The sequence below is a fragment of the Procambarus clarkii genome, chromosome 39 (assembly GCF_040958095.1).
Source record: "Procambarus clarkii isolate CNS0578487 chromosome 39, FALCON_Pclarkii_2.0, whole genome shotgun sequence".
Lineage (NCBI taxonomy): Eukaryota > Metazoa > Arthropoda > Malacostraca > Decapoda > Cambaridae > Procambarus > Procambarus clarkii.
In genome coordinates this window covers 3,260,181-3,284,754 of record NC_091188.1, presented here as the reverse complement: position 1 = coordinate 3,284,754, position 24,574 = coordinate 3,260,181, and the positions used below count along the sequence as shown (strand labels likewise).

At 47.4% G+C, this 24,574-nt stretch overlaps 1 protein-coding gene across 2 annotated transcripts in view; it reads left to right on the top strand.

Moving 5' to 3' along the window:
- The window catches only part of LOC123760334 (CD109 antigen), a 147,298-nt gene that overhangs the window by 64,727 nt on the left and 57,997 nt on the right, over positions 1–24,574 (top strand). For both annotated transcript variants that reach the window (XM_069338300.1, XM_069338301.1), the window contains one exon: positions 15,020–15,200. In XM_069338300.1, coding sequence (XP_069194401.1) covers positions 15,020–15,200 — 181 coding nt within the window. The remainder of the gene's footprint in view (positions 1–15,019; positions 15,201–24,574) is intronic.

The window sequence follows — 24,574 nt, the reverse complement described above, 5'->3', positions numbered from 1 at the left end:
GGAAGTTAGGCACCATATGAATCGATATCAGACTCCGTCATGCATTGGGAGAACGACTCTCGCCCGCCCAATCTCCTCTTCCCGACTGTGTCCATCGGGCAGTTCGCCTGCAGCGTCACGTGTCCGGCTACGGTCTGCCGCTGTCTGGTCACGACGCCGTTCGCTACGTCGACCGACTAATCAGCTTGTTGTGGCCCACACAGTCACTGACACGCTTATTCATTCTGTTTATTCAGAGGTTGTGCGCAGTCACCCCCTCCTCATTGTTGGTACACACTGTCACCAGCACTTTTATGATGCTGTGGTTGTCAGGTGAATCAGATTTCAGATTCTTTATTATGCACCCCCATACCCATCCCGTGGGCGGTGGGGGGAAAGGGTTACAGAGGCACATAATGGGTTCAGGAACTGAACCCTCTTAGTTCATTTAGCTGAGCAGGTGACAATCTTTTGAAGCGAGTTACACCATTATTAATGTTATATATATATACATGTACATATACATACAATCATTGACACAAATACATATACACATCAACAATCTTTTTATATCACGCGTGATTCAACAAGAGGCTCACAACAGTCACTATAGAAGACACTTTACATCTACGGTGAGTCACACAGTTACTAGTCTTTGGTGAGTGCGGGGTTTATCCAGTCTTCTTGAAGGGCGGATCATAGCCGGCAAATACAGTGAAGACCAGCCCAAAGGTCACTGTTTGCCTGACGCCCTCAGCTCCCGTCTTGACAGCACCGGGTTTTGTATATCCGTCTTGACAGCACCGGGTTTTGTATATCCGTCTTGACAGCACCGGGTTTCGTATATCTCCAACATCCTTGTATACACAAAATAGTATTCAGAACAACGTGATTATACCACATTCAGAGGACCTAATTAAATCATATATGTATATATATATATGTTGAAATATATATATACGAGGGAGATTTAATATATGAAATTGTAGGAACATCAGTCTGTCTGCAAATATCTGGATGAAATATACCCAAGTGTGGTGCCCAGGTGTGCGCGACACCTGTGGTCGACACCTGTATCATAGCAAACGGAGAATTAGTACATGTGAAGGAACGCATTGAAATCAGAAGTGTGGGGAGTGCTGAGGGGGGCTTTAAGGATGGGGTGTGGGTGTCATGGGGGAGGAGAAGGAAGAGGAAGGATGAGGGGAAGTGGGAGAGGGACAGGTGGGAGAGTGGGAGAGGAACAGGTGGGAGAGTGGGGGGAGTAACATGGGCAGGAAGTCGTGGGGCTGTTGCGGAAAATAATTTTTTGTTAAGTCTTACCTCACAATGGCTACAAGCCTCCACCACTGTTGCTCAGTACGGGGGTCAGCAGGTGGTATGCTCTGAAGGAAGAAGTTGTAGAAGCCACCTCCATCCATAACCTTAAGGCCAGACTCGACAGACAGTCTGAACGTCAGTGTAGCTAACTTTATAACACAATAGGTACAATGAGGCGAGTAGGCGGGATATGAGGAGCTTGACCACACACACTTGCTCATAATCACGTTAGGTTAAGTACTGATAGATAAGTGCCACAACAACCACCACCACCATCACCACCACCACTACAACGAACAACTACACTACAATCACTACAGCAACACTACACCAAGTATTACCATCGCCACAACCACCACCACAACCCACAACACTAATACAACAAGCACAACCACTGCGATCCCCACATCAATGTGTAAACAACGTCTTCAAGAAAGTTACACAAGAAAGGTGAGGGTGGCATGTTTAACCTAACACAGAACACACCAAAGGTACATCAAGAGGAGGTGAGAGCCTATCATTATACACACTGAAGCCACTTGAAGTGATCACACAATACTGAGGCTCGAGGAGAAACCACTCAAACACGTTTCTGTTTTATATGATGCTAGATGGAGTACCCTGCGGTGCCTGGGTCTCTCTCTCCTCTCTCCCCACCCTCTCTCACCACTCCCACACCCTCTCTCATCACTCCCACACCCTCTCCCACCACTCCCACACCCTCTCTCACCACTCCCACACACTCTCTCATCACTCCCACACCCTCTCCCACCACTCCCACACCCTCTCTCACCACTCCCACACCCTCTCTCACCACTCCCACACCCTCTCTCACCTCTCCATGTCAGTCTGGATGACAAAACAGTTAATAAAAGCCATGAAAGAGAGGGGACAAAAGAAATAACTGGCCAGCCCTGAGGATGGCACAAACTAAATAATACTGAGAGAGAGAATGCTGAGAAAAATAATAATGCAATAAAAGTCCCCCCATAAATAATGTCGTATACATTGGCAGGCAGCAAAAGGCAGACCATACTACGGGTGAGGTCCAGACAGCACTGGATCTATAAAATCCACAAAAGTGGATTTCTGGGCACGAGCGAGAGAGAGAGAGAGAGAGAGAGAGAGAGAGAGAGAGAGAGAGAGAGAGAGAGAGAGAGAGAGAGAGAGAGAGACGGGCGTCTGCACTACCCGGTGTAACCAGGACCACGCAATGCTAAAGTAGCTTCTTAACACAACCCTTTGTGGGAAATTGACACCTCCACAAATGGTGGAAACACTTGGTTATTCTTAGTGTATGAACCTGTCTGACATAACTCATGTCATCGGGGTGGTCACGACAGACCGGCGTGGATCCTCCTGGTGGGGGCATGGAGTCCTTCCGACGGGGCGGGGATGAGGCGTGAGTCACTTCAGGGGACACTTGGGGGCTCTCAAAGGGGGTTTTGAGCTCGCCAATTGACTTATCTCTCCCGATGTTAAGGTTGGCATTATTTTTTAGCATTATTATTTTTTTTCATTTATCACTAGTAGTAAATAGATACCTACGAGTTAGTCAGCTTGTTGTGGGCTGCATAATTCGTCCTTGGGGGGGGGGACCTCGATAAAGCTTTTATATATATATATATATATATATATATATATATATATATATATATATATATATATATATATATATATATATATATATATATATATATATATATATATATATATGACAATGTCAGACCACGAAGGAAAAATGAAACAGGAAATTTCCTTAAGTACTTTCGTATATTAAATACATCTTCAGAAGGTCCTTCTGAAGATGTATTTAATATACGAAAGTACTTAAGGAAATTTCCTGTTTCATTTTTCCTTCGTGGTCTGACATTGTCACATTCTTAATCACGTGTTTATTTTCGTGATATACACACATATATATATATATATATATATATATATATATATATATATATATATATATATATATATATATATATATATATATATATATATATATATATATATATATATATATATATATATATATATATATATATATATATATGTTGTGTTCCCCGACACAATTATATAATAATAATAATATTATTATTATAATTATTATTAAGGTTGCTGTGGCTCAGCAACCCGTCCCCTCGTCCTCCCCACCATCCCCCACTCCCGTCCCCTCGTCCTCCCCACCATCCCCCACTCCCATCCCCTCGTCCTCCCCACCATCCCCCACTCCCGTCCCCTCGTCCTCCCCACCATCCCCCACTCCCGTCCCCTCGTCATCCCCACCATCCCCCACTCCCGTCCCCTCGTCATCCCACCATCCCCCACTCCCGTCCCCTCGTCCTCCCCACCATCCCCCACTCCCGTCCCCTCGTCCTCCCCACCATTCCCCACTCCCGTCCCCTCGTCCTCCCCACCATCCCCCACTACGTCGTGCATTGCATTCCCAAATGATCTAATGTTCCCATCAGAAAATTGGGAACATCAAATGATCTGATGAAGGGATTGGTCAGATATCTTCGTTAGTGGGTTGGTTGGAGGTTTAATAGGTGATTGATCAGAGCTTAAATAACGGAGTCGGTTGATTAATTGAGTGGTCTGACATTGGATAAGGGATTCGTAAGATGATCAGTTAGCTAGGGTTATCTTGAGGTTATCTTGAGATGATTTCGGGGCTTTTTAGTGTCCCCGCGGCCCGGTCCTCGACCAGGCCTCCACCCCCAGGAAGCAGCCCGTGACAGCTGACTAACACACAGGTACCTATTTTACTGCTAGGTAACAGGGGCATAGGGTGAAAGAAACTCTGCCCATTGTTTCTCGCCGGCGCCTGGGATCGAACCCAGGACCACAGGATCACAAGCCCAGCGTGCTGTCCGCTCGGCCGACCGGCTCCCTACAGGGTAGGGAGTAGGGTCAAATGCTACACAAAACAGTTCGACAAATCTAGTATTATGATTGTGGAAACTGTATGTATCATTAGGGTCAGGTTTGTTTAGGTAAGGCTGTGTTAGACGTGGTTGGGTTAGTCAGGTTCAGGTAGATTAGGTAAGATAGGCTTTAAAATCCTATGGGGGTACCGTCTTGTGTACAATGTTACCTGTATCCAAATGGTCTCCGCTGATGAAATTGGGATTGGCAGGTGTGGTGGGACCCTGGCAGCTACCTGGCCATTAAATGGAGGTGACCTCCTTGCTGGAGGTGATGTGGAGGGCAGCCGTGGACGACCAGGACCCTGACAGTGTGTGAGGGTCCACCACCACCACTACAGTGGACGACCAGGACCCTGACAGTGTGTGAGGGTCCACCACCACCACTATAGTGGACGACCAGGACCCCTGACAGTGTGTAAGGGCCCACCACCACCACTATAGTGCACGACCAGGACCCCTGACAGTGTGTAAGGGCCCACCACCACCACTATAGTGCACGACCAGGACCCCTGACAGTGTGTGTGAGGGCCCACCACCACCACTATAGTGCACGACCAGGACTCCTGACAGTGTGTGAGGGCCCACCACCACTCTAGGGGCATGAACAACTTACCAGCGGACCGTCGGGACACAAGAACATACTAGTGCGGGGAGTAATTGAAGATTGCCGACGCAGTGCTTCCCGCCCTGCGTCGTGACAATATCCCCGGGCACCACCGGCTGCTCTTTTCCTCCTTCGTGTTCGTCTAACACTAGCTGAACACCGCGTGTTACACTGCAGTGTTCAGCCACACTTACACACGTATCAGCAAGCCGCTTGGTCTTATATTTGTAAACGGACTCAAGCGTGATGTGTGTGTTCACTTGTTTAATAACTTGTCAATATTGAGGGACGTGTTGCTTCTTATGGTCGGGCCCGGGGCGTGGGCCAGCGTACAAATATGGTGTGTGTGTTGGTCCGCCTCGTGAGTGTGTAGAGAAAGTGTTTTATTGTTGACATTGCTAGAAACCCACTTCTGATTCCTGGGTGTGCTGGTGCCCCGCGCCCTCTCCATCCTAACCCCCTCTCCATCTCCCAGCCTTCCCTCCTCTCTCTCTCTCTCTCTCTCTCTCTCTCTCTCTCTCTCTCTCTCTCTCTCTCTCTCTCTCTCTCTCTCTCTCTCTCTCTCTCTCTCTCTCTCTCTCTCTCTCTCTCTCTCTCTCTCTCTCTCTCTCCCTCCCCCCCATCACTCCCTCTTCACAGTCACTTAAGACACTCATGGCACACGTGCCATGCTCACTATTCCCATGTATCACTGAATGGCAACTTCGGTTTCTCTTGTTTTTTCTTTTTACACATTTATTATTATTTTTTCCTTTGAGTATGGATTTCCACTGTACAGTTTATTGTGCTTGGCGAAGGGTGTTCACCTTCACCTCTCCTCAGCGTCCTACCCACAAACACTTCTCTCTCGGCCAACAAATACACATACAGTGTTGTTGCTATATATTTGTTTTGCTTTGTAACTTGGTAATGTTGTTGGTTACAGTGGTGTAGTTGGTGTGTGTGTGTTTGTTTGTTTGTTTGGGGGGGGAGGTGTCTCGTTATCGTGCTCATCTGAGCTGTGTTTGTGGTGATAATCCGGATGTGTGTGGCAATGTGTCCGGGGCTCATCTGCCGGCTGGCAACTCTGAGTAATGTGTCCGGGGCTCACTTGCCAGGTGGCACCTCTGGGTAATGTGTCCGGGGCTCACCTGCCAGCTGGCAACTCTGGGTAATGTGTCCAGGGCTCACCTGCCAGGTGGCAACTCTGGGTAATGTGTCCAGGGCTCACCTGCCAGGTGGCAACTCTGGGTAATGTGTCCGGGGCTCACCTGCCAGCTGGCAACTCTGGGTAATGTGTCCGGGGCTCACTTGCCAGGTGGCATCTCTGGGTAATGTGTCAGGGGCTCACTTGCCAGGTGGCATCTCTGGGTAATGTGTCCAGGGCTCACCTGCCAGGTGGCAACTCTGGGTAATGTGTCCAGGGCTCACTTGCCAGCTGGCACCTCTGGGTAATGTGTCCAGGGCTCACCTGCCAGGTGGCAACTCTGGGTAATGTGTCCAGGGCTCACTTGCCAGCTGGCACCTCTGGGTAATGTGTCCAGGGCTCACCTGCCAAGTGGCAACTCTGGGTAATGTGTCCAGGGCTCACTTGCCAGCTGGCACCTCTGGGTAATGTGTCCAGGGCTCACCTGCCAGCTGGCAACTCTGGGTAATGTGTCCAGGGCTCACCTGCCAGGTGGCAACTCTGAGTAATGATGACTGGTATCTTTGGTCAGCTCTGACTAATGTTTTTCCTGCTGCTGCTGCTGTTGTTGTTGTTGCTGTTGTTGTTTTTGCTGTTTATTTATGCTCCTTTTTTGCTGCTGTTGGTCTTCCTGCTGTTGCTGTTGAAGTGACGGAATTATAGTGATGGTGAAGATGGTGAAGATGATGATGGTGATGAGGTAATCATGATGACAGGGATGATGATAATGACAAGTCACAATAAAGAGGTCATAATAAGCCCCTCTAACAGTGTCCTCACAATCAGACCGACGATGATAGTGATGCTCGTACAGCTGATAATGATCACAATAATACAAAAAAAATTAATAATATTTGTATTATTAATAATATTATACAATGATAATGCAGAAGTCCGGCTTTCCTGCTGAACAGAAAACGTGTAGTAGTGGTACCTTGCACACTACAAAGTAGACTTCAACAATAATACAATAAAATGATAATTGTAATGAGAAAAATCCACTGGGGCTGTGAGGTGGGCTCGAACCTGCGACCGAGGGCCTTGTCAAGCCGCATATTCTAACCCACTGGACCACCACTGGCACAGTTTTGGTCGAAGGTTCGCGTCCACCTAACAGCCTTACTGGATTTTTTCATTGATTGAATAATTTATAAAATTCAATAATTCAAGTAATTTAAATACTATTTTCTTCGTGTATGCTTCACATACACGGAGAAATCACGTGTGTGTGTGTGTGTGTGTGTGTGTGTGTGTGTGTGTGTGTGTGTGTGTGTGTGTGTGTGTGTGTGTGTGTGTGTGTGTGTGTGTGTCAGCTGTGCTTTCCTAACGAAAGCTATGAGGTGTGGGGTGATATTTAGCTCTAGGGCTCCGCCTCTTAGCTGTCAAGATAACCTCCCTGAGGTCACCCCCTGCGCCTGTAACTTTGCCTCACTAGGTCACTGCTCATTTGGTGACCTAATTATGAAGTGAAGTGTAGCTCCCGCCGCGTAAGCCTTTAGGCTGGGGAGCCTGGTGAGGCGGCCAGGCAAAAACTGGTTTTAATTTAGCCCGCCGAGAGGAAAAAACAAATATGTTTACATGTGAACCACCTTGGCGTAAGTTGTGAAGAGCCTGACTCCTCCTCCTTTGCGAAGGTGGGTGTGGCGCCGGCCACACCTCCCGGAGTGTGGCTGGTGAAGACTTTTTCAGCTAAAGAATAAGAGAAAGACTAATGATACCAGGGGCCAGATTCACGAAGCAGTTACGCAAACACTTACGAACCTGTACATCTTTTCTCAATCTTTGGCGGCTTGGCTTTGCGCCCTGGTGAGGCCACTCCAGACCGACAACCAGAGCACAACTCCATAGTCTCCTGAGACTGATGGATGCTTACTACTATTTACTTTCTATTATATTGGGATTCATAAAACGTGCACAGCGAATCGTCATAGGATATATATATCTTAGAGTTCCTCAGACGCCAGGCAGGAACTATGAATGTAGTGTATATTTCCTCTCTGTAATGTCACGCTGGTGCGCTGGGTTAGGTAGCTGGCAGCTCTTGCGTCCCTTTGTTGTTTTAAAGAGCCTGGAACCCTAGATTCTTCACAAAACTCATTGCTCCAGGAAGCAGGGTTCTCTGCAGCAGTGGCAACAAAATTGTAGTGACGATCAAATTATATTTACGGGTCTTGGCTTATTTCCAGTGTCACCAACGTGAACAACAGTGTAGTGATACACACACGTGTAGCCCCACAGTACACAAGCATCACATAACAAACAACCCAACAGATCTACGTAATAAATGTAGCTCATTAAGTATTGAAACACTGTATAAGGACTCGGTCAGTGCCCTTGGAGAACGCTGCAAAAAGAACTGAAGAAGAAGGGCATTACTACTGATACTTCTTCCCGTGCTGATCCTACTCTTAACACGCAGCCCTTCAAATCTTGCCGCTCTCTCAAGGTCGTCGCTGGGAACCTGTTGGCGGTGGTCCAGGCCGCCGCTCCAGGAATCAGACCAGGATTAAAAAATCGTGAGGATTTGTATAAATTTTGAATTCTAGATCTCCTACATCAAGTTTAAGGTCATATGTAACCCACAAATGAAGTTTTTAGTCACAACTTAGACAACATGAGGACTTAAAGGAGTATATTGATATGCTCAAATATATATATATATATATATATATATATATATATATATATATATATATATATATATATATATATATATATATTTCCTGGCCACCCACACAACTGGGACAGGTGGCAGGCAAAAAAGCCTCAGGCCAAGATGGTTATCACGCACTTCTTCGCTTGTAGTGGTCTTCCATGTAGGGATCATCTGCCCAGCGTGGTGCGTCTCCGTCAGCGTACGCCTGGCGTGGTCACCCGTCCCCTCCACCACCACACCCCCGTCCACTGCACCTGGCTATTAACCTTTAACTGAATGCAGTTTTTGTCCACCAGTTTGTCAAGGTTGAGACTTGCTGTGAGTGAGGTAACTTTCCCTCTTATTATGTTGATAATACTGCTTTGTTGATGACTAATCTAGGTATCGTCACTTTATAATTATACTAAACAACTTTACATTTGTTCAAAGTTGTTGATCAGTCGAGTGAAGCAGGAGTTGGCCTTGTGTAGTTGTGTGGTTGTAAAGGCGTGTGTTAATGATGTTCTAAACGCCGGTTTGGGCTAAATAAACAGTTGTGAAGCGCCCAGGTGGTGGGGGTATAATTGGGGAAAATTATTCCTCCGTGTTGCTGACGTCAGTAGCTGCTTCGTGTTGGTACGGCGCCCGCGATACCCAGAGGGTTCGGTCCATGATACAATACCTCCCCCAGGGTTCGATTCTCAGGCTCGGATGGGATCCCTTGCAGGACTTGTATACACAACAACACATGTTTTCTTTAGAGGCCTATGATTATTAGGCAGGTCGTATTATCGACATTAATGCCTGGTTGACCTGGTTGATGGGGTTCTGGGAGTTCTTCTACTCCCCAAGCCCGGCCCGAGGCCAGGCTTGACTTGTGAGAGTTTGGTCTACTAGGCTCGATCATGTATGTGTGTGGTGTTGCGTGCGCTGCCAGCAGGAGTGTGACGAGGTACTGGAAGCTCCTCAAAACCTCACGGAACACGGAACACGGAACACGGAACGCGGAACACAGGGAGCACCGGAATGGTCGGTGGCAGCGTTGTAAACTATAGTCACACACTCTTCACTTCAGTTACGGTCAAGTGAGCACTGTTTATTTAGGATTGTTTGTCTTACAGAGTGAGGATTGTATCCAGCGTGGAGTTCACATAGTGAGGATTGTATGTGGCATATATAGTGAGGATTGTATCGAGCGCACAGTAATAATTGTATTCGGCGTATAGTGAGGACTGTATGCGTATTAATTGCAAGGTTATTGTATTTAGTATATAGTGAGGATTGTCTAGAATATACAGTGATAGTATCGAGTGTATAGTGATGATTATGCTCGTTATATATTGAGGGGGTCTTTATCAAGTCGTGTATAATGACAATTGTGTTTGATGAATAATGAAAATTTTCGCGTATGATGAAAATTTTGTTTGACCCATTACCTTGAGTAGTGCACATAATGTATAGTGATGATTAGGTAAGACAATCCCTTCTCTTGTTGCACTGTACAGGCGGCAGTGACGAGGGCTTGGGGCTACCTTCCTCTCCCCAAACCTTTCCTAACTTTCCCCCACATCTCTCCCCTCCCCTCCTCACATGCCCCCCCCCCCGTTCCTTCCTTCCCTCCCCTCTCTCCCCCATTCTCCTACCTTCCTCCTTCTCCCCCCCTCCCCAGTACAGGCACTCCCATGCGCGGCTCAGTCTCCAGGTTGGCGGGAACTTTCACTCCAGCAATCCTTCCCCCCCCCCCCCACACACACACACTTGTCCTGGTGGAGTGCCAGGATTGAGAGCCCACCCCCTTGTAACGGCCTCTTAAGAGTCTGGCTGGTGAATGCCACACAAGGTGATTGGAAGACGGGGGTGTAGTTACTTTCGAAGTAAGGTTGTGCGATGGGGGAGAGTAGAATGATTCACTCCTAAGAGGCACTCGTGGGCAGATGATGACATGGTGATTGACGCGCCCACCTACTATACTCTCTGTCCCACATAGTTAACAGGTGACCCTCTGCCCTCTGTGGGGCCCAGAGGGAGCCACCCCGACACCCCCCCCCGTGGTGGAAAGTGGTCTCAAGGTGGCCTTATGCAATTTACATAAGACTGGTAATATTATGCTTAAGTCAGTTTTCTTGTCTAAGGTCTTATCATAATATCAGTTGTTGAGGTGACCTGCTTTTGTTGTGGTGTGATGTTGATGTGGTGTTTATGTTGTGGTGGCATGATGTTGATGTGGTGTTTATGTTGTGGTGTTTATGTTGTGGTGTTTATGTTGTGGTGGCATGATGTTGATGTGGTGTTTATGTTGTGGTGTTTATGTTGTGGTGGCATGATGTTGATGTGGTGTGATGTTGTGGCATGATGTGACTGTTGAGTGAGGTTGTGGCATGCTCTCAGCTGTGGGTGTGGCACATAAACAATCAGAACCTGACCCCAGTGGGCCCGGGGGAGCATCACCAAGGAGTGACCACATTGCTTGTGTCTTAGTGTGCCGGGCCCAGGAGCTATACACCCCACCCGCACTCTCGAGACCTGAGGGCAGCCGACCCTCACCCTTCACTACACACACACACATACACTCCCCCAACGCCTCTTTACTTCACCACCAGGGAGCTGGAGGCTGAACACAAGGTACCACCTGGGAGGTGAAATCCTGCAAGAGTCAAATAGAGAGAAAGATCTGGTGGTTGATATCACACCGAACCTGTCCCCAGAGACCCACATCAAAAAGGATATCATCAGCGGCATATGCTAGACTGGCGTAACATAAGAACTGCCTTTAGAAACTTGTGTAAGAAATCGTTCAGGACCCTGTATACCACTTATGTCAGACCAATCTTGGAATATGCAGCACCAGCCGGGAGTCCATACCTAGTTAAACCTTCCATTTTCCTATTCTCTCTTGCTTCTCCAGTCCTTTTCCCTCCCTTTCCTGAATTTGTCCAGGGAAATTATAATTCAGGTCTAACTATAGTGTAGTCATAAAGCAAATTAATACAAGATACTCAGTTATTGCAACCACCGGCTCGGGGTGTATGACACGGTATTGCTAGACAGTATAATCATTATACACGACTGTTGACCAGACCACACACTACAAGGTGAAGGGACGACGACGACGTTTCGTCCATTCTCAATCGACTTGAGAATGGTCCAGGACGGACCGAAACGTCGTCGTCGTCCCTTCACCTTCTAGTGTGTGGTCTGGTCAACTTACTTTAGCCACGTTATTGTGACTCATCGCCTGCATTATGCAGGACTCTCTTTATGGCGTTGGTCATGCTGGGTAACATGGTTATATTTACTACATTAAATGGTCACTGCTTCATGCTGCCCAACTCTGCCATCTCTTAACACATCTGTACGTATATAGATCTCTTGATATAGACTCGGGGAGCGCCCGCTTCAGTAAGATTTTGCCATGTGTTTAACAACTTCTTCTGCTCTGTTGAATCTAAGTTGAAATCTTAAAGGGTTTGTAACTGTGCACTGTGTTAGATAATGTTCCAGTGGTCTGTCGGGCATTTCTCCACAGTGTTGACATTTCCTCTCATCTTCCGGAACCTGTAAGCCTATTTCCCATGCACATGGGTACACTTGGTGCTGATCTGATGTGTTGTTATGTTCGGTTCGTAGGTCTTGGGACTTGATGGTGAGTCCTGGAAGTGAGAAGGAAGTGTATGCAGGTTAATGTGGAACTGTTTTGGTCAGGCGTGGTGTGTGGCAGGAGGCCTAGGTTGGGGGACCCCTTGTGGCAGTTCCAGAGGGCTCCGTCAGGCAGTCCGTGCTCCTGGGGGTCACTGCCTCAACATTCTGACCTCAGGGAGCCGGTGGCTGAGCGGACGGAACACTGGACGCGTGATCATGTGGTCCCGGGTTCAATCCCGGGCGCCGGCGAGAGACAATGGGCAGAGTTTCTGTCACCCCTGATGCCCCTGTTACCTAGCAGTAAATAGGTACCTGGGAGTTAGTCAGCTGTCACGGGCTGCTTCCTGGGGGGTGGAGGCCTGGTCGAGGACCGGGCCGCGGGGACACTAAGCCCCGAAATCATCTCCCTTCCCTGGGTAGAGCTAAGACATGACGTCCCCCTACTGGGTGGAGCTCAAGCTTGACGTCCCCTCCTGGGTACAGCTCAAGCTTGACGTCCCCTCCTGGGTACAGCTCAAGCTTGACGCATCCCTTGGGTGGAGACAGGTTTGCTGAGCAATTTAGTTCAGGATCTGCTTTACTTGCTCTGGTTTTTCTCCTCTGTGAGTGTGTGTGTTTACAATGATGTTTCCGTGGGCAGCGGCCGTGTGACCCAGGAAGTGGAGGAAGGGAGAGAGAGAGAGAGAGAGGGAGGGAGAGAGAGAGAGAGGGGGGGGAGAGAGGGAGAGAGAGAGAGAGAGAGGGGAGACTGGTGGGGGAGGGGCGGCGTATTTAGTGTTATGATCTTAATCCTTCCCATTTTTACGGGCTATTCATGCCCGTGCCACCTCTTGGGTGGCTTAATCTTCATCAATCAATCTTCCCATTATCTCTCTTCGTGTAAACTCTCTCTCTGTTAACTCATCGTAGCTCTTTGTATCTTTAACACATTCTCTATGTATCTCTGTATCTGCTGCTCTAGTTCCCTCTACGCATGCTCGGATATAATAAAGGGAGTCTTAAGCAGAGTGTATGAGAACGAGAGAAGAGGATAGAAAGAGAAACAGTGTGTGTGTGTGTGTGTGTGTGTGTGTGTGTGTGTGTGTGTGTGTGTGTGTGTGTGTGTGTGTGTGTGCGTGTGTGTGTGCGTGTGTGTGTGTGTGGGTGTGGGTGTGTGTGTGTGTGTGTGTGTGTGGGTGTGTGTGTGTGTGTGGGTGGGTTCAGGGGCGTGTTGTGTCTACCTGTTATCAATCGTTGGACACTAAAGACACGTACATTTTTTCCCTTTCACCTTCAACTTTTATCGCGCCAGCGTAAACTGTTGCTAGTTGGGAGGCTGGTACGACACTCATGGGTGCTTAATGTCACCTTAGGAATGGTCTCTCTCTCTCTCTCTCTCTCTCTGTCTCTCTCTCTCTCTCTCTCTCTCTCTCTCTCTCTCTCTCTCTCTCTCTCTCTCTCTCTCTCTCTCTCTCTCTCTCTCTCTCTCTCTCTCTCTCTCTCTCTCTCTCTCTCTCTCTCTCTCTCTCTCTCTCTCTCTCTCTCTCTCTGTCTCTCTCTCTCTCTCTCTGTCTCTCTCTCTCTCTCTCTCTCTGTCTCTCTCTGTCTCTCTCTCTCTCTCTCTCTCTCTCTCTCTCTCTCTCTCTCTCTCTCTCTCTCTCTATCTCTATCTCTATATCTCTATCTCTCTCTCTCTATCTCTCTCTCTCTCTCTCTCTCTCTCTCTCTCTCTCTCTCTCTCTCTCTCTCTCTCTCTCTCTCTATCTCTATCTCTATATCTCTATCTCTCTCTCTCTATCTATCTCTCTCTCTCTCTCTCTCTCTCTCTCTCTCTCTCTCTCTCTCTCTCTCTCTCTCTCTCTCTCTCTCTCTCTCTCTCTCTCTCTCTCTCTCTCTCTGTATTATTCAGAAATGTAATACAGTTTGTATCATCACTGTACCGTAGCACTACATCTGATAACTAGTTTATCTGGGCACACCTAACTACAAATTTACAGTGCTTATCTGCAAATTATAAACATCTAGACCAAGCGAATGTACCATTGTCAAGTGATATATATACACAGAGCGGTGTATCCCCACTTTACGGTGTGTTCACACTCACTTTACTACGACTTTTACACACAGAAATCACAATAACCTGATGCATCAAATGAACAAATTCACAAGGGCCGTGACGAGGATTCGAACCTACGTCCGGGAGCATCCCAGACGCTGCCTTAATCGACTGAGCTACGACACGGTTAAAAGAGTTGTCTGCTTTAATCAGTCGATTAAGGCAGCGTCTGGGATGCTCCTGGACGCAGGTTCGAATCCTCGTCACAGCCCTTGTGGATTTGTTCATTTACTACGACTGTTGGTCAGTAAGCTTCCATTAAGGCGTCAGTAACTTCCGCGTCTTTAATATTTCTTAAACCTACTCCATACGAAAGAACGAGAAAGCGAATATATCTTTTAATTATCTCTTCTCTTCCTCCCATGGCAATTGAAACACAACTTGTCAATGCTTCTGTCTCAAGCTTAGTCACTTCTTCGTCCCTAAGCCCACGTATGTCTGACATATATATAATTATAATATACCACTAATAATAATCACAATGATAATAATAATGCTGTATGTGAGTGTGTATATGTGTCTAAACACATAGTGAACACTGCCGCCGGGTTCAAATCTAGGTTACGGCATGCATCACCTGCCGTTGACCCGGCCGGCAGATCAAATGAGCTTCCCCCTCGTAACGCATATTCCATGTTTTTGTGCACTGTTGCAGGAAGTGGGTGGTGGTGGGCGGCGGGAGCGTGGTGCCGGGGTCAGTGTACCGGGTGGCCGTGCAGGCCCTCCACACCTCCCAGCCCCTGACCGTCAGGGCCGCCCTGGGCCACGCCGGCCAGCAGGTCGCTGCCGGCAAGGTCGTCCTCCAGCCGCATGAGCTCTCCGAGATCCTCCTCCAGGTGCGTCTCTGACTTAGTGCCTCTTCTCCTTATATATATATATATATATATATATATATATATATATATATATATATATATATATATATATATATATATATATATATATATATATATATATATATATAACTTTTTAATTTAAGATGTACCTTGTCATTGTATGAATATTTCGATATCAGTAATTGGTAATGAATCCCTAAGGAATTATTTAATATTGTGATTAATTTTACCCACTTTAGGCCGACACTGTCAGAAAAAGATCTACCAAAAGTAATGTGTCATGTGAATTTATACAGACACCGCTAGAGGAGCTGGATGTGTTGATGGGGTCCAGACTATATATATATATATATATATATATATATATATATATATATATATATATATATATATATATATATATATATATATATATATATATATATATATATATATATATATATATATATATATATAGCAGTGTCAGACCACGGAGGAAGAATTGAAACAGGAATTTCCTTAAGTACTTTCGTATATTAATACGTCTTCAGAAGGAATTCGTAATTCACCTCAAGATGTATTAAGAGATGTCAGAATAAACTTATTCAGGAAGATGACGGTGAACGGCCACGTGATCAGCCTACACCGAGGGAGGTGGAACACGCGCAGAATGATTAAGAAGTATGCAGAGAACTTAAAAGCTTTCCAAGAAGTGATGACTACAACCACAACTACGAAGATGGAGAAGCAACGACGTTTCGGTCCGTCTCGGACCATTCTCAAACCCGTCTGATTAAAGACTTCCCAGATGTCTTTAACAGTGAATTCTGATTTCAATAAACAGAATAGTAGAATTACCAGTATATTCTTATACTGTTACAAGTATACAGAATATACTTGTACCCACCTAAGTATAAGCTTCCTGTTCATAGTTGAATGACAGTGAATGCCATTTTTTATTAGACATAGCCGAAGCCCAACATATAAAACAACTCTCCTGGAGTCTATCAAGAGCCAGCTTGCACTCCAGCACGTTCATTTACAGGACCATTTACATTTACTCATTTACAGTGAGGATGGTGGCCACTGAGGATGAGGGGCCAGAGGTAACACCTCGCCTCATCCTGCGCTGAATACCTACTCACACATCTGCCAATTTGCATTCCAGAGAGCTTCAGCAAAACTTGTCCTTTTAGCAACACGCCTCATTCACTGTGGTAGGCATCCATCAGTCTCAGGAGACTATGGAGTTGCGCTCTGGTTGTCGGTTTGGAGTGGCCTCACCAGGGCACAAAGCCAGGGTAGGTTGATACGGGAGGAGAAGCTGTTACCCAGGCAGCAGGTCCTCCCCTCTCATTCATTATAGCACTCTTAAGTGAAGTCGGGAAGAGCTAAGTTGTCAACTTCTTCCCCAAGTGAAGGCAAACGCAAAAAAGAGACGATCCGTGCTTGAATCATTGATATATATAAACGCTTGCGATAGGTATATATATATGTATGTATATATGACTTAGTGACAGGTGTTTATATTACCAGGTGTGGAGAGGCACCAGCTGAAGGTGAGTGTGCAGGTGTGTTAGCACACTAACACACACATATGAACATGTGTGTGTGTGTGCGTGCTAGATGTATCCACCCAGATGTACCCACCTAGATGGGTACATCTACTTAGCCTGTACCGTTGATAGGTTAAGTAATAATTGTAAATAAGAAGCAATAAGATGCTTATCTTAACATACTAAGAAGGTTAGGTGAGGTCGGTGTTTTCTATGAAGCTTTTCAAGGTAAACTAAAATATTCACAATCGATTAGTATGTCACATATGGACTTATTAAATAAGCCAATATTGACTGAGAGCAAGTGCGAGAACGAGTTGTCCCCCCTTAGGGGAGCCCCTCCTTGTGTTGTATGGGACAATACACCGGAAGGGTACTGTGAGGGCGCATGCGTACTGGGAACACCGGAAGGGTACTGTACTCATCTAGTTGTGCTTGCGGGGGTTGAGCTCTTTGGTCCCGCCTCTCAACTGTCAATCAACTGATGTTCAGATTCCTGAGCCTAATGGGCTCTCTCATATCTACATTTGAAACGGTGTATGGAGTCAGCCTCCATCACATCACTGCCTACTGCATTCCACCTGTTAACTACTCTGACACTGAAAACGTTCTTTGTAACGTCTCTGTGGCTCATTTGGGTACTCAGTTTCCACCTGTGTCCCCTTGTTCGCGTACCACCCGTGTTAAACAGTTTATCTTGATCTACTCTGTCAGTTCCTCTGAGAATTTTGTAGGTAGGGATCATGTCTTCCCTTACTCTTCTGTCTTCCAGTATCGTGAGGTGCATTTCACGCAGCCTTTCCTCGTAACTGATACCTCTTAGTTCAGGGACTAGCCTAGTGGCATACCTCTGAACTTTTTCCAGCTTCGTCTTGTGCTTGACAAGGTACGGGCTCCATGCTGGGGCCGCATACTCCAGGATTGGTCTTACATATGTAGTATACAAGGTTCTGAATGATTCCTTGCACAGGTTCTTGAAGGCAGTTCTGATGTTAGCTAGCTTTGCATACGCAGCAGATGTTATTCTATTTATGTGGGCTTCAGAAGATATGCTTAGAGTGATATCAACTCCAAGATCTTTCTCTCTGTCCGTTTCACGAAGTAATTCATCTCCCATTCGGTATCCTGTGTCTGGCCTCCTGTTTCCGCCGCCTAGTTTCAATACCTCACTTTTACTCGGGTTGAACTTTAGTAGCCATTTGTTGGACCATTCATTCAGTTTGTCTAGGTCATCTTGTAGCCCCCTACTATCTTTCTCCGTCTTAATCCTCCTCATAATTTTTGCATCATCAGCAAACAACGAGAGGAACGATTCTATACCCTCTGGGAGATCATTTACATATATCAGAAACAGTATAGGTCCAAGGACTGACCCCTGCGGGACTCCACTAGTGACGCCTCGCCAGTCTGAGACCTCACCCCTCACAGTGACTCACTGTCTTCTGTTGCTTAGGTACTCCCTTATCCTATGGAGTACCTTCCCTTTCACTCCTGTCTACATCTCCAGCTTTTGCTGGAGATGCAACTGCGAGCGCGCATGCGTACTGGGGAACACCAGAAGGGTACTGTGAGGACGCATGCGTACTGGGGAACACCGGAAGGGTACTGTGAGGGCGCATGAGTACTGGGGAACACCGGAAGGGTACTGTGAGGGCGCATGCGTACTGGGGAACACCAGAAGGGTACTGTGAGGGCGCATGTGTACTGGGGAACACCGGAAGGGTACTGTGAGGACGCATGCGTACTGGGGAACACCGGAAGGGTACTGCGAGCGCGCATGCGTACTGGGGAACACTGACCATCGTAGTGAGCGTTTCCGCCTCACACGACGGCTGTCAGACGCGCGGTCTTGCGTTTGTCATAATACACCTGTGTGATTTGTGTACAAATAAAGGTACGGTTTTCATGGATAACAAGTGAAAATGGATGGAGTAAATATAGGAAAGAATGGTAATGAGAACTAGGAAAAAGTGTCCTTTGTGAAGGTGTTGGGCAATGAATGCCGCCTCACATCTCAAGGCAAGGTATACGTGTCTTGGGAGACATTATAAGTCTCGAGAAGATGGAGGAGAGAGCGCTGGTGTCCCCAAGGCCTCCCATGGCAACTGGGGACAGATTCACCAAGCAGTTACGCAAGTACTTACGAACCTGTACATCTTTCCTGAATCTTTGACGGCTTTGGTTACATTTTTTTAAGCAGTTTACATTCATGAAAACCTCCCAATCAACTGATATTTATAAACAGCCTCCTGGTGCTTCGGAGCTCATTAACTGTTTAATAATTGTAAACAAAGCCGCCAAAGATTGAGAAAAGCTGTACAGGTTCGTAAGTGCTTGCGTAACTGCTTCGTGAATCTGGCCCCTGGTCTTCTTTTTTGTTAACAGAAGATGGCCATTGTGGCATGGTAAACTCATCTAAAAGTTTACAACATAATTACCGGTATGGTTCACCTTTTGGTTTCCCATAATCGGGGATAGCAAGATTGTTAGGCTTATTGACCTACTCCTGGGTCAACTCCTGACCTCCCTCAGGATGCCACCCCCAACGACAGTTACCTAACTTCCGGGTGCCTGTTTAATGCTTGGTGAACAGAGTTATGAGGTGAAAGGAAATATTCTCCAATCGCTTCAGTCCTGCTGCAGGAATTGAATGCAGGATCTTTCAGCTGTGTCTCTACTGCACTTAATTAACAGCAACAACACCAAGAACATAAACAGCCACCACTAAAGGCAGGGCCCAGGAGCTATGCCCAGATAGCTGTGACCCACGAAACCTATGACCTCACACGGGTCAAGTAAACATTGTCACGTGTTTGTGTTTACAAGTCCCTGCTGACCACACAATATACGAGGCGACTTATTAATAACAGCTGAACTTCGATCAGAAGTAAATGAATCCCTTTTCGAGATAAAGTTTCGAGCGTGACCAAGGAAGACGGGAAAATAATAATCGCTAAAGACAGAGACCAGGAGCTGGAACCCAATATTACCTATGGCTCGGAGAGGCTCCGAGGAGCAGTGTGTGTGGAATCGAACCTTGAGCATGTACTGGAGGTGGTGGGGGCGCCTCACCGCCTCCACCAGTGGCAGCCTCCACCAGTGGCAGCCTCCACCAGTGGTAGCCTCCACCAGTGGTAGCCTCCACCAGTGGCAGCCTCCACCAGTGGCAGCCTCCACCAGTGGTAGCCTCCACCAGTGGCAGCCTCCACCAGTGGTAGCCTCCACCAGTGGTAGCCTCCACCAGCTGGGAGCCTCCAAACCCCTGATAAGTCCGGTCAGGCTTCACGTTGTGATTCCTTTAAGCTCATCATGGTGTAGTGGGCAATGCGTGCGTCTGGGGGTGGCCCAGGACCCGAGTTCCAGTCCACACAATTCTCCGTTTGACATAGATATAAAGTAATATATTTCATCGTACCTATGACCTTCCTCGAGTCAGATACGAAGGTCTTGCAAAATGTGGTTGAATTCCGTTCAGCGGCGTCCGTCGAATGTATAGGTTATAGCCAGAGTCTCTGGTGTGACACCTCCAGCACCGTCAGTGTCAGGTGTAACACCGTCAGCACCGCCAGTGTCAGGTGTAACACCGTCAGCACCGCCAGTGTCAGGTGTAACACCGTCAGCACCGCCAGTGTCAGGTGTAACACCGTCAGCACCGCCAGTGTCAGGTGTAACACCGTCAGTGTCGGGTGTAGCCTCCCCCGCAGGTACACCACTCATGTAGAGCAGTGTACCTGCGGCAGCTAGGCTCCCCAGGCCCCGCGGAACGGTACGCTGTGACCGCCAATGTTTTATAAATATTGCGGTCTAAAGACCAGCATTAACTTCCTGGTGCTGGAAGGTTGTGATGATGATAATAATGGTGTTATAGATCACGATGCTCGCTTGACCCGTGGCACATATTTTTGTTTTTATGATCGCGCGTAATCAACTTGGGTTCATTGAGGTTGCAAGAGCAGCCTCCTGCACACCCGTGAGCGGCCTCCACCACCATCACACCTCAACACAAAGTTACAGGAAGACCCTGACACACACTTCAAGAGTGGTCAAACACTTGGTTGCTAGAATTCAATCCCAATAAGTGTAAGGTAATGAAGATGGGAAAGAGAGAAAGAGATCAGGAGATATTCCCATTATAAGGGGAAAAGGGAACACAACTATAACAGTTAGAAAGAGAGCAAAGGTTTGGGAGTAGATATAATTTAATTGACCTGGACTTTTGGAGACTCGAACTGCGAACTTGTAAGGGACACGAGGACAAGGAGCTGAGATATGAGGGGACGGAGAGAAGGCACGGTGACCAACCTCTTGCACCATCGGGGATCGAACACCTATCATGCACGCAGCAAGGCCGTCGCTATACCGACCAACTCCCAGTGGTTGGACAGAAGCAGAGGGAATATGATTACAACATAAAAAATACTGGAGTTTAGACAAGTTGGACAAGAGGGAAAGTAGGACTAGAAGACATAATTGGAAGCTTTAAAACTCAAATGAGTGGAAGAAATATAAGGAAATAGTCGTACCCAAAACGGATGGTTAACACATGGAGTGTACTGAAGGTAGAAGTTGTGGAAGCCACCTCCAGGCCCAACTTTAAGGCCAAACTCAACAAAGAATTCAAACGTCAGAATAGTTCAGTTACAACGCAATAAGGTTAGAATGCTGGATATGAAGAGCTAGACCTATCTTTCCTATAATCACTGATAGGTAAGTACTGATAAGTACGTGTTAGCACCACCACCACCCACACCACCACCACCCACACTACCACCACCCATACCACCACCACCACCCACACCACCACCACCCACACCACCACCACCACCACCACCCACACCACCACCACCCACACCACCACCACCACCACCACCACCACCACCACCACTACCACCACTACCCACACCACCCACACCACCACCACCACCACCACCACCACCACCACCACTACCACCACTACCACCACTACCCACACCACCCACACTACCACCACCACCACCACCACCACCACCACCACCACCACCACCACCACCCACACCACCACCACCCACACCACCACCACCACCACCACCACTACCCACACCACCCACACCACCACCACCACCACCACCACCACCACCACCACCACCACCACCACCACCACCACTACCCACACCACCCACACCACCACCACCCACACCACCACCACCACCACCGCCACTACCCACACCACCCACACCACCACCACCACCACCACCACTACCCACACCACCCACACCACCACCACCACCACCACCACCACCACCACCACCACCACCACTACCACCACTACCACCACCACCACCACCACCACCAACACCCACACCACCCACACCACCACCACCACCACCCACACCACCACCACCACCCACACCACCACCACCACCACCACCACCACCAACAACACCCACACCACCCACACCACCACCACCACCACCACCACCACCACCACCACCACCACCACCACCACCACCACCACCACCCACACCACCACCACCACCACCACCACCACCACCACCACCACCACCACCACCACCACTACCACCTTATACACACTCAGAATACATATTACACCCCGGCCTCCCTCAAGCTATACAATTAACTGGGACTTTTCTAGTGGTAAATTACGCGCTCAGAAAGAATGGCAATAATAGATTTAGTGGGAATGAGTCTATTATAATAGACAGTAACATGCCAACATATGTTATTACACTGAAATTGTTTGTAGCTGCTAGTTCTTGTGGTTGGGTGGTGGACAACATTCTTCTAATGTATTCTATATCACTAATGACGTCGTCAATTTCCTCACCTGGATACTAAATTCTATATTTACATATTTATAAAAAAACTACCCTTATACCTCAGCCGGGAATCACCTACCTTATACCTTAGCCGGGAATCACCTACCTTATACCTCAGCCGGGAATCACCTACAAGCAAAATTCGCTCACTTGTATATGCAGGCGATGAGTCACAATAACGGGGCTGAAGTATGTTGACCAGACCACACACTAGAAGGTGAAGGGACGACGACGTTTCGGTCCGTCCTGGACCATTGTCAAGACGATTTTCGCGCCTCAGCGTGGCGTTTCTCCTCTTCACCGGGAGAACTCTTCGGTGTTTACTCCTCGACTTGTGCAGACGAGGAGTCACAATAACGGGGCTGAAGTATGTTGACCAGACCACACACTAGAAGGTGAAGGGACGACGACGTTTCGGTCCGTCCTGGACCATTCTCAAGTCGATTGTGGTCCAGGACAGACCGAAACGTCGTCATCCCTTCACCTTTTAGTGTGTGGTCTGGTCAACTCACTTGTATATATTTTTCCCTGTTGAGCTCCCTGGAGGCTGGTCTATCATTGAAATTGAAATTGAAATAAGTTTATTGAGGTAAAATACACACAAAGGGATGAGGTAGCTCAAGCTATTCTCACCCCGTTCAGTACATCGTGTTAATACATACATAGACACACATCACAAACAATAAACATATTACCGAACATTCTGAGAGATAAACATCTACATTTCCTCCTTTACACAAGTATGGTCTATCATGATGTTGGTCTATCATGATGTTGGTCTATCATGATGTTGGTCTATCATGTCCTCCTGGCCGTGCCCGGCCTCCACTGTAGTGCAGGCATTATATATCCTCACAATAGGAACGACCGACGTCACGGGTCAGGTTTTTATTTCTGACGACTTTCCACACGTCAGGGTCCTTCTGGGTCAAGCTCATGGTCCCCACCTCTCGGGCCACACGCTGGCTAAGGAAGTTGACCTCCTTTTTAAATTAAGAGACCAACTTCTGCCATTAGCTCATGACACATCTCCATCAACTTGCAAGACGCAACACTGGGCAATAATTGCCGCACTAATCTCACTGTGTCTGCCATGTTGACAGTTTACATTAATTTGTTTTGTGTACAGAAAACTGTTGTCTGAAAATAATGATTCCCAACGTGTCTAGGTTCGCGGAGTGTGTGTGTGTGTGTGTGTGGGTGTGTGTGTGGGTGTGGGTGTGGGTGTGGGTGTGTGTGTGGGTGTGGGTGTGGGTGTGGGTGTGTGTGTGGGTGTGGGTGTGTGTGTAGGTGTGGGTGTGTGTGTGGGTGTGGGTGTGTGTGTGTGTGTGTGTGTGGGTGTGTGTGTGGGTGTGTGTGTGTGTGTGTGTGTGTGTGTGTGTGTGTGTGTGTGTGTGTGTGTGTGTGTGTGTGTGTGTGTGTGTGTGTGTGTGGGTGTGTGTGTGGGTGTGGGAAGGTATAGTTATACAGCTGTATTATACACTACATTCTGCAAGTGAGTGAGGCTTCGAATGAGCTTCGAGCATAATCAATACTTCTTATACTTAATTATCAGCGTACCAAGAGCATTTTAAAAGTACCGTGGTACTTTTTAATCAATAATATACATACGTAATCTACTGTAAAAAAATCTAGCAGCTTTACGAGTATCGTCCCAGTACTTATTCGAGTGGGTACAGGGGCAGCGGGTAAGTGTACCCACCTTACAACACTCTCACAATAACTTCCTGTAACAAATTTTGCGATTTAACCTTCCTGATGGCTACCCCATAAACGCAATTTTGCTAAGCAGTTCATTGGAAAGCTGTTGGTTTGTCCAGCTTACCTGACCTCACACCCAAGCTTGAGTCTATAAGACATTAACATAGAGGGGCTCATTTAGCTTTTTGACGTCGTAATTCCTACTCTCGTGGGTTCATTTGCGTCCCTTACCAATTTTGAGCGCCAAGAGCGGGGGTTTGGAGGAGTAGAGGGCGTAGTAACCTGATTTAGGCCTCCACACATGGGGCGGGCGGCCCCCATG